The following is an 11181-nucleotide window of genomic DNA, read 5'->3' as shown; positions in this document are numbered from 1 at the left end:
TTGGAGCGCTGGCGTGGGCGGTGCAGCTCCTGATTGGCCGAGCCGCGGCGATTGGCGGACCGCCGGCAATGGCGGGGTTTTCGGTTTTTCAAATGCGCCTGGCGCGCGGGAGGCAGAGCCGGTTTAACTGACCAGGGAGAGAAAGTTCAAGGCCAGGGGAACGCGGGCTGCTCCAGGAACCCAGCGCCTCCGTTGGGGCCGCCTCGCCCGCGGTTCCACCATAAATGCTGTGCGATAAGCATTTATTCGTCCTTCACAGGGAGCGAATAAATGCACTTGTCTCATTCATGCACTCACCTTGTGCAGGAACCTTTCCCATCGCACATTCAAGCACCTACATAATTTAAGACAGCGTTAAGCACCGTAAAGAAAATAAAACGAGCGAATGAGGAGGAAATCTTTCTGGCTCAGATTGAATAAGCCCGAGCACAGCAAGTGCAAGGGACGAGAGGAACGTTCGTGCCGCAGCTGCCACGTGGCTGGACCTGGCAGAAACCTTCATTCAAACATTTACTGGGGGGAAATTTTTATTTTTTACTGAACACCTACTGTATGGTAGGCACCCAACTGGAGAGCAAGCTACAGTTCAGGGCAGGAGGGAACAATAATTACATATTTTCAGAGTGGTAAACGCTAAGGGAGTTGATACAACGGGATAAGTAAGAGTCTATTGGGAAAGGAGGCTGTTGAAACAGAGGTCACCCTGAATTGGTGACATTGATTTGAGACCGGAAGTTACGGTAAGGAGCGTGTGTGGATACCCAGGAAAAGCATGCCAGGTCCAGGGCACTACAAATGCGAAGGCCCTGCGGTGGGAGTGCGCCTGGTGTGTCCAGGAAGAGCCGGGTATAGAGGGGGAGGGGAGGGCACGTTGGTGGCGGGATGGGTGGCACAGATGGAGGAGGGAAGCACGCGAGGGTTCTGAGCGGAGGAGCCAGGCGCTGACTTGGAGGTTTAACAGCGCCCTCTGGCGGCTGCGAGGGGAACTGACTATAGGGGGGGCAGGGAGGAAAGTCCCCGGTCAGGGGACGGAGGAGGAGGCAGCTGGACTGGCCCAGAGGAGCTGTGACCAGGGCTGAAGAATGGCTCTGTGCTACCCACTCCCATCCCAGCAATTCATCCCTGGCATCCCCAGTCCCCAGCCAAGAAGCACATGCACAGCTGAGTTGATGTTTTTAATGCCATCCTCAAATGAGCAGCTGTGAAGAAGGAGGGGCACCAACACCCCTAAGGCAGGTCACTGCGTGAAGGCACTCCTGAATGGGCTTCCAGGCCCCTCCTCTCTTTCTTCATACAAAAGTGGAAGTGGAAGAGGGAAGCTGGGAGGCCATCCCTCCCAGCCTATGGGTAGAGGACAAGACTGGGAGGGGGCCAGGTGCTGGGAGCAGGAAGCAGGAAACTGCTAAGCCAGTAGAGGCCTGCTCACACCTTCCCCACCTTCCTTCCCTCCCTCTAAAGTCCGCAATCAGGACCGAGGGAGAGGGAGGCCCGTGTTCCAGGCCCTACCTCCTCTCCTTTCTAGCTGGTACGAAGTTGATAATCTGCAAGAAAACAATGAGCAGGGACATCTCAGAATGGGACAAATGGAGCAGAGGGACAGCCTCCCCAAACCTTCCCCAGCCCGTGTTCAGGATCAATTCTGCCAGGAAGTTACAAGGCTAAGGGTGAATCAAACACAGGGAATGAACCCACAGTAACTAGCCTGTTTCCAGGCAGCAGATGGAACTGACAACTGCCCCCATTTTAAAGATGGGCAAACCAAGGCCCAAGTTGGCATGGTGACAAAGACAGGATAGGCCTGTTGAGTTCTGGAGCTCTCAAAGTGAGAGTGAGAATGCACCAAAACTCCAAGACCATCCCCATCATCCCTTTGACCCCACTGTCCCAGGGAGCCGGCTGCCTTACCACCACTCTGGGTGATGTAGCGGACCCAGGGCAGGGCCTGGTAACCGCTTTTCTCGATGATCTTCATGTATCGGACCTGAAAGGAAATGAAAGGAGGGGGCCCAGGTTGAGGGGAGAGAGCTTGCTGGGACCAGGGGAGTATATGTGACACCACTTGGGGAAGTAAGGGCACAGGCTGGGAGTAATTAAGTGACATGGCTCGGGGCAACCATGTGGCATGGACAGTGGGACGGGGGAAAGGAAGGTGGTCCAGAAGAGAGGTCCAGAAAGAGATGACACAGTGTGAGGAAAGAGACACAACTCAGTTCGGGGGAGATGAGGTGCCACAGGCCAAGGGAATGGTGAACAGCCTGTAAGCAGGAGAGGGATGGAAGTTACAAGTCAGTGGAGAGTAAGGTGGCACAGAACAGAGGGAGAGGGGGAGGGAGGAGGAGAGGGAGAGAAAAAGGGAGAGGAGACCCAGGCTGAGGGCAGAAGAGGCAACAATGTTCTGGGGAAAAGACATGGTTGACTACAGAGGAGAGGTGACTCAGTAGGGGAACCTACTCAGGTCTAAGAGAAGAGCCACCCTGCCCACTTCCCTTACCTGAATCCCGGAAACGGTGAAATAGGGGATCTCAAACTTGACCCCAATGGGGGGCCGGCCCTCCTCCTCCTCCTTCTCCACACTGGGGAGGCCAAAGTGGGCACGCATCAGGTACTCCTTGCCCCCCTAAAGGCACATGGGGGCATCAGACACACTGAGGGGTCCCTAAGACCACAGACCATCCTCACAACAGCCCCTGGAGCCGTCTCAGCTCTCGGCCCCTTTCACAGACAAGGAAGGCTCCTGGCTAAGACTCACAGCCTCAGCCCGGTTGGAAGGTGGGCTGGGGCCATCTCCCACTTTTCAGGCCCTGATGATCCCCTTCCCCCCGACCCCCCGATTCCAGGGACAGACCAAACCCTCCATGGGCCCAAGGATGTGGGTAACATAATCCTGCCTATTTCAGGTGGGCAAACTGAGGCTCCACGTGGGGAACAGGGCTTCCCAAGGCCATGCAGCTCAGAGAGGCAAGAGTGGGATGGGAGCCCCATCTGTGTGGCTCAGTGGTTGAGCGTCGACCTATGAACCAGGAGGTCACGGTTTGATTCTGGTCAGGGCACATGTCTGGGTTTCAGGCTCACTTCCCAGTAGGGGGCGTGCAGGAGGCAGCCAATTGTTGATTGTCTCATCACTGATGTTTCTCTCTCTCTCTCCCTCTCCTTTCCACTCGGAAATCAATAAAAATATATATTAAAAAAAAAAAAAAGAGTGGGGTGGGAATCTGAACCCAAGGCTGGGTGCCTCAGACCTGGTAAGGAAGCTTTACCACCATGCCAGCCTGATGTCTAGCTTTATTACCCCACACCCCACCCCCGCAATGACAACCATGTGCAGGCAGATGTGGGTCTCTGATTGGTTATCCCCCTGGCCCTCAAGCAGCTGGAGTGGGTCCTTGCAGAGCCCCACCCCTCTCCAGTGCTCACCGGGAAAGACTTAATACTCCAAATCACGATGTTCTTCTCGGGCACATACTTGGCACTGCCCACGCTGGTCTTGAAGCGCGGGGAGTCGGCATCACTGGGCACCGGCACAGATATCTCCACACCGTTGGCCACCGACTGCTTCTTAAACTGTCCCTTGGCCTGGTGCGGGGGAGAGAGAGTGCAGCAGGAAGAATTTGCTCATGGATTCTGCAACTGTTCACCAAGCCCTTTCCATATGCCTTCTCGAGAGCCTCCACAACGCTGAAGTGAAAACCACTGTCCTGCCCAATTTGCAGATGAGGAAAACAGAGGCACAGAGGCATTTGCCTGGAGACACACAGCCAACAAGTGGCAGAGCAGGGTCCACACCCATGAGAGACTCCAGAGGCCCTACCCTTAGTGCCTTCCATATGGAGAATGTCATACCCCTCTGCCAGGTCCAAAATGACTTCCATGAGCCCATCAGAGAGGGGTTTTCATTTGAAGGTGGCACTTACCGAGCCCCTGCCATGTGCCAGGCCCTGTGCCAAGCACTTAATCCTCTCACTGATTCTGTAAAGTAGGATCCATTCCTAAAGTCCATTTGTAAGAGACTGAGGTACAGCCCTAGCTGGTTTGGCTCAGTGGATAGAGCGTTGGCCTGAGGACTGAAGGGCCCCGGGTTCGATTCCGGTCAAGGGTACATGCCCGGGTTGCGGGCTCGATCCCCAGTAGTGGGGGTGGGGGTCAACAGGAGGCAGCCAATGAATGATTCTCTCTCATCGTTGATGTTTCTCTCTCTCTCTCTCTCTCTCTCTCCCTCTCTCAAATCAATAAAAATATATATTTTTAAAAAGAGACTGAGGTACAGAGAGAAAGAGCATTTTTCCCAAGTCACATAGCTGGTAACTGGCATAGTGGGGATTCAAACTGAGCCTGTGTCCTCAACCATTACATGTCCTCCTTACAGATGAATGAAGAAGTTACAGCACTATATGTATATCTAGAGCTGGGTGACAGGACAAGCTTTCACCATAAGGTTTCTAAGTGTTCCATGTGTGGTAGCTAGCCTTATGATTACTACTATTACTTATTCACTTGGGGAAGAATATTTGAGAAGTGGGATCTGGGGCAGAGGACTTGGAGGTAAATGGTGAGGCAGGGAATGAAAGGCTCTAGCGTTAACAGCCCCTTTCCCTTTCCTGCAGAGATGGGGCCATTGAAGAGCATCAAGACCCTCCCTGGTGACCCTCCACTGTGCAACCCAGCTCCCCTGAGACCCCAAGGCCAGGGAACAAAGGCAAATCTAAGAACACAGACTCCTGAGTCAGGCGGACCCAAGTTCAACGTGAGGGGAGCTCCCTGCCTAGATGAGTGACATCATAATCCCAGGACCTGTTTCCCCGTCTGTGAAAGGGGGCTGTGCTACAAGCTCTGAAGAAGCTCCTGCTGAGGGACTGGGACACATGCACAAGCTGCTTATGGCAACGGGAACTGGAGCAGCCAAGAACTGAAACAACCCATGTGAGAGAACGGAGACATAGATTTCCACGGTGGAATATTCTACAGCTACAGAAATGGATGCACAAACTACGACACCCGAATTCATTTTAAAATCGATGTTACACGAACAAAGTAAGTTATACACAAAATCATACAGCCTGAGTCCACTAATACGAGGGTCAGAAGCTGGCAGGAATGAAATATTCGTGGCTACACATGTGGGGGCGAAATTATAAAGAAAAGCAAAGAAATCATTTACATAAAATTCAAGATTGTAATTACCTCTGGGCAAGGGGAGAGCAGGAATTGGGGGAGGGACATGTGGGGATCAGAGGCTCTGGTCAAATACATTTTTTTGTTGTTGAAATATATTTTTATTGATTTCAGAGAAGAAGGGAGAGGAAGAGAGAGGTAGAAACATCAATGATGAGAGAGCACCATCGATAGGCTGCCTCCCGCACACCCCACACCGGGGATCGAGCCCCAACCGGGAATCAAACCATGACCTCCTGGTTCATAGGTCGACACTCAACCACTAAGCCATGCCCATGGCTGGGCAAAGTCAAGTCCATTTAAATAAGTTGGGTATTTCATTATTCTTTAAATCATATAAATATGCCATCTATCTATCTATCTATCTATCTATGTATACATATATATTAAAAAAGTAAATATGTAAGTAAAACAGATCATAGATGGTGATAATAGAAGAGAAAAATAGAGCAAAAAAGGGAAGTGGGAAATGCTGGGGGCAGGTATAATTCTCAATAGGTACATCAGGGAAGGCCTGTTTGAGGAGATGACATTTAAGCATCTAGACCAGCAGTTCTCAACCTGTGGGTCACGACCCCTTTGGGGGTCGAATGACCCTTTCACAGGGGTCGCCTAAGACCATCGGAAAACACATATATAATTACATATTGTTTTTGTGATTAATCACTATGCTTTAATTATGTTCAATTTGTAACAATGAAAATACATCCTGCATATCAGATATTTATGTTACGATTCATAACAGTAGCAAAATTACAGTTATGAAGTAGCAACGAAAATAATTTTATGGTAGGGGGTCACCACAACATGAGGAACTGTATTAAAGGGTCGCGGTATTAGGAAGGTTGAGAACCACTGACCTAGACTATCTCCAATTTAAGAGATTAAGGAGATGAGATAAGGAGTCGTGGGTATACCTGGGTGAGTGGGGGCGGAGTGATCCAGGGAAAGGGAACAGCCAGTGCAAAGGCCCTGCAGGGGTTGGGGGACCTGAGCCTGGAAGGTTTGGGAACCAGCCAGGGGCCCGTGTGGCTGGAAGGAAATGAACCAGGAGGGAGGTGGGAGAGGAAGTTAGATTGGTGAGGAGGTGGGAGGGGCAGATCGAGCACTGTGAGTAACTGTTCCTCCAACCCACCTTGACCATGATCTCCACCCGGCTGTGGGAGAACTTCTCAATGACAGACTCAATCCAGATCAGCGGCTTGACCTGCAGACAAAGGAAGGGGGGCTCTGGGAGGTTCTGGGGTCACTCTCCTCCCCTGCCATGGGACTTGACCCTGCCTCACCTGGGTGCTGAGGCGGTAGGACATGAGCTCGAAGTCGCCATCAGGTGGGATAAAGGAAATGGTGCGGTCATTGTCAAAACGGGAGAGTCGCACACACTGGTGAAATTTCACATCCTCCAGTTCCACCGACTTGTTCTTGTTTCCTGAAACTCAGAGCCAAGCATGCAGGATGACCCTGTGGACCGGGGCAGGGTCCCTACCCCTAACTTAATAGCCCACTGCTATCATCACCCCCATTTGACAGATGAGGAAACTGAGGCCCAGAGTGGATGAGTAACTTGCCCAGTCACCCAGCTGCCCAGGGGCAGAGCCAGGATCTGAACCCAGGGAATCTGAGTCTCACTGTCAGGCTTTTAAATGCAATGCTAGTCTGTCTCCTTGTATAGCCTAGAATGTCAGCTCTGTGAGGGCCAGGGTTTGTCTTTTTCTTCATTGCCTGTCCTTGCACCCAGCACTTAATAAAGAAGCATTTACGCAAAGAACCAGCAGCTGTAGTGCTGGCCATGACCAGCAGAGGGTGCTCGAGTGCTGATTTCAGAACTGACTGCAATTCTCTGGGGCCCCAGATGCAGAGGGGTCTCCATCTCCTCCATGAACCCCCTGCTCCAGACACCTACGGCCAGTGAGCTCAAAGAGCACGCGATCGTTGAGGCCGAGTCGCAGCTCTGGCATTCCCGACAGAAACACCTTGAGCTTGATGGTGCCCACGATCTCGCTCAGCAGGACACTGCCATTGGCATTGACCTGGGGATGCACACATGGGCATGAGGGTCAGCAGGCAGAGGGCCCCCTCTCCTGTCCCCAGACCGTGGCAGGGGCGGGGTGGAGTTGTGGGGGCTCACCAGCAGGTTGACAGACTCTATGACGTCGATGAAGACCTCATTCTTCTTGTACTTGATGCCCTCGGAGCGCCAGGACACAGCATTGGTGACAGTGGGCGGCACCCGTGACTTGCCCGTCTCCAGCTTGTTGCCCTGCTGTGTGATGTACCTGGCAGGACGGCAGGGAGCATGAACAGGGGGACCCGGGGACACGTCCTGGCCCTCCTCAACTTCGTGCCACCATGACCGGCCCCGTGGCTGCTCCCACAGCACACTCACTCCTGCAGAATCTTGCTGTCTGTGGTCTGGGGGAAGCCAAAGTCCATGAGCTCATCCAGCAGCTCGTAGACAATGACAAAGTTGTCCCTGATGCTCTCCTCCTCCAGCTCCTTGAAGTATTCGGAGAATACCTGGGGGTGCAGGAACAGACACCCACAGAGGTGGAGCTGGTGTAGCCATAGGCTGGGTCCCCATTGATCCAGCCAGCCATCCAACAAGCAATTATTGAGTGCCTACTTTATACCAGTCCTGGGACATTAACGATGGACAAAGCCCACAGGGTCCCTGCCCTCAGGGAGAAGTCCAGTGGGGGAAATGGACTGGTAACAGAACCAATATAATCCAACGTGTTGGGTACGATAATGTGGAAAACTCAAGGAAAGTAGGAACCCAGAGGTGGGGAGGTCCAGGAAGAATTAGAACTGGTTTATCTGTTTGTTTTTTCTTGGACCATGGATCCCTGCATATCTGATGTTCATGGGCCCATCTCAGAATAAATACATAAAACAAAATACACAGGTGGCAAAGGAAACCTGTTATACAGAAACATGACTGAGGTCATGGACTTTCTGTATTCTATTCATAGGCCTTGGAAGTTTGGGGTTCCCAAGTTAACAGCCCCTGGGAATTAGTAGGGATAACCACAGAAGAGAACCTGTTAGCCATCAACATTTGAACTATTCTCCACTTCTCATTCTGCTCCAACCTCACTGGCCTTTCTATTCCTACCCCAGGGCCTTTGCATATGCCATTACCTCTGCTTGGAACACTCTTCCTTCAGCTCAGCTCACAGAGGCCTGCTTGTCATTCAGACCTCAGCTCAAATGTCACCCCCTCAAGGTAAGGCATCTTGGGTATACCTGGGTGAGTGGGGACCACTCCCCCCCATGAGTATCATGATGCTATGGTGAGATTAGCATCTTAATCAGATTTAATCTCCTTTATGCCCTTTAACTCCTCAGGACAGAGACCTGTCTAATGCATAGGTGTTTTTCCTTTGCCTGGCAGAGAGGAGACGAATCCATGAATATTTCTTGTTTGTTGAATAGTGATGACTGAGCACTTTCTCGGTCATTGAGAATGGCATATAGTAAGAGCTCACTAAATTATATGATTTTGTAACATTTGTGATAATGCTAACAATAATACCAAGCCTTTATCGAGCACTTAGTGTATACTGAGCACTGTTTTAGGCATTTTAGAGGTATGAATTTTATTAATTTGTACAACCCCGAGGTAGGACTTGCTGTAACCCTCAGTTTAGAGGCACAGAGAGAAGAGACTTGCTCAAGGTCATATAGCCAGGAAGCAGGGAAAGCTAGGATTGGAAACCAGTTCACTCTGGCTCAGATTTGAGCAGTTACACTCTCTCGAAGACCCCTTGGTCCCTGCCTATTATAGGGAGAGATGATCCCATAGCAGCCAGCGAGAACACAATGTGATGGGACTTTGTTAAGGGCACCCCCAGGGAGGTCAGGCAGAGCTTCTTAGAAAAATGGATCATGAAAGAGATGGGCAAGACAGGTGGACAAACAGACCAGCTGACCAATGGGAGGCCACAACCTACCTCCACTGTCTTGTAGAGGAAGGAGTACACGAGCGAGGCATTGGCGTTCTTCAGCGTGGTGGCCACCACTGTGGGCAGCGAGGTTAAGGAAAAGGTGCCGTTTGGAAGGGCTCAAATGGAGCACAGACCCTGAACCCCCACCCTGTTCCCCACCAGCACCCCATTTCTGCCCCCCCCCACACCCCTAGGCTGAGGACAGGAGTTGCACTGATGTGCTGTGCAACTCCTATCCTCAGCCTACCCTCTCTGGGCCTGAGCTGCCACCACCCCAGCCCCCCAGGGACCCCACCTGTGGCTGGATACAGTAGAGGTTGCTGTATTTGATCCACAGGAAGTGGACCCGGCCGTGGCTCAGCAGTGGGGTCAGAGCGCCCTCTTCCTCCCGCTGCATGAGCAGAGGCATAAAGTGCTCTATCTCGCTCATGGCCACATCGCCCTTGTAGTTTCGACTGATCAGGGGCTAAGGGTGGGCAGAGAAAGCCCAGTCATCACTGGGATCCAGGGACCCTCCACCCAGGGCACTCTACCCAGAGTGCCTGGTTCGGACCTACTCCCTGGCCCAGGGGCCTGAACAACTCTCTGCACCTCAGTTTCCTCCTCTGTAAAATGGGCACATGATAAAAACAGCTAACATGTCTAGACCCTTCACTAAGGTCCAGGTCATAGTTCTACTAAAGACTGGATGCTTGGCCCTCCCCTTCCCAGGAGCACACCCACACCTTTCTTCACTCTTAGTGTGCATCTCCTACACCAGTGATGGCGAACCTATGACATGCGTGTCAGAGGTGACATGCGAACTCATTTTTTTGGTTGATTTTTCTTTGTTAAATGGCATTTAAATATATAAAATAAATATCAAAAATATAAGTCTTTGTTTTACTATGGTTGCAAATATCAAAAAATTTCTATATGTGACACGGCACCAGAGTTAAGTTAGGGTTTTTCAAAATGCTGACACGCCGAGCTCAAAAGGTTCGCCATCACTGGCCTACACCCTAAGGGCCCCCAGGAGATTTGCAACCAGGGGAGCAATGGGCAGCTGCAGTTCCTCCCAGGACCTGTCGCCAAGGCCCTCTTTTCTCTGACTTTTCAGTGAGCCAATAGCAGCCCTGCCCAGGCTCATTTCTTTCCTATAAAGTGCCAAAGTAGGCTCTCTCCTGTTGCTTCTCCTGTCCTATACCCTTCCTTTTTCATTGACCCCAGCTTTAATAGATATGCTCTCAGAAAAAGAAAAAAAAAAGAGTGGATGTTTGCTTGCTGATTTAGTTCTCACCACAACCCTGTGAGGTCGTGTCATTGTCACCTTCATTTCACAGCTGGGGAAACTGAGGTAGGAACCGTGTTCATAATAAGTGGGAAATCAGGAATTGGACCAAGTAGCCTCATTCCAGAAATCCTGCTCTTGCCCAGGGCTTCATATGCACCAAATCGGAAGGTAGGGATGACGAACAGTAAGAAGGGAAGGATGGGAGGAAGGACAGATTATAGAAAGAGGAGAAAAGAGAGATGATAGAAGAGGGAAGGAAGAAAGAAAAGAAAGATCAAGCCAAGAAGTAAAAGAAAAAAGAAAGATTATACCTAAAAGAGAAAAAGAAAGAAAATAAAAATGATTGTGCCCATATAGCTCTCTTAGCTCTGACTGGCAGGGAGTAAGCCATCAAGAACAACAGAACCTACTTGGTAAGGTTGTTCCGTCCAGTGCTCAGAACTGGGGGCAGGTCCTCAGACACCTGAGCTCTCACCATTATTATCGGAAATATTATCTTCCCCATCGCTCTTATGATTGCTATTGAATGACGGGACAGTAAGAGGGGGCCCCAGAAAGGGACAAAGCAGCCCCAAAGGGGAATCAGGGCCCCCTGGCCCTGCTGTCTGCCCCAAATATTCATACTGTGGGTGCGGATGGTGACAGAAATAACAATTCCAGTGGGCCGATCCCCGCGTGTTCGCAGCAGGGCCGCGGGTTGTGCTTTGTTTGGGGTGGAGACCCCTCGTTCCCATGGTTACGGAGCGTGAGACCGAGGCTCAGAGAGGCGAGCACGCGGCCGGTGCCGGCGGG

At 51.4% G+C, this 11181-nt stretch overlaps 1 protein-coding gene across 1 annotated transcript; it reads right to left on the bottom strand.

Moving 5' to 3' along the window:
* Positions 1-1161: 1161 nt before the first annotated feature.
* On the bottom strand, positions 1162-10894 carry AP1M2 (adaptor-related protein complex 1, mu 2 subunit). The gene is made up of 12 exons (XM_005859200.2): positions 10865-10894; positions 9426-9582; positions 9123-9190; positions 7556-7686; positions 7298-7445; positions 7073-7199; positions 6456-6598; positions 6305-6376; positions 3415-3573; positions 2492-2617; positions 1906-1981; positions 1162-1541 (listed from the first exon to the last, which is right to left on the bottom strand). The coding sequence occupies exons 1-12, from the start codon at positions 10892-10894 to the stop codon at positions 1519-1521; spliced, it is 1260 nt and encodes a 419-aa protein (XP_005859262.1). The 3' UTR covers positions 1162-1518.
* Between the last annotated feature and the right edge of the window lie 287 nt (positions 10895-11181).

The sequence above is a fragment of the Myotis brandtii genome, unplaced genomic scaffold (assembly GCF_000412655.1).
Source record: "Myotis brandtii unplaced genomic scaffold, ASM41265v1 scaffold1234, whole genome shotgun sequence".
In the NCBI taxonomy this organism is placed as follows: Eukaryota; Metazoa; Chordata; class Mammalia; order Chiroptera; family Vespertilionidae; genus Myotis; species Myotis brandtii.
The sequence above is the reverse complement of the archived record's forward strand: the minus strand, read 5'-3'. Positions and strand labels throughout refer to the sequence as shown.

Bases quoted from the DNA above. Each gene is read 5' to 3' on its own strand.
- AP1M2 (XM_005859200.2), bottom strand. From the start codon at position 10,894: ATGGGGAAGATAATATTTCCGATAATAATG. The intron at 3,574-6,304 runs GTGGGTTGGAGG...CCCCCGCACCAG, and splicing joins GGGTGGAGATCATGGTCAAG to GCCAAGGGACAGTTTAAGAA. The intron at 1,982-2,491 runs GTAAGGGAAGTG...ATTTCCTTTCAG, and splicing joins TCACCGTTTCCGGGATTCAG to GTCCGATACATGAAGATCAT.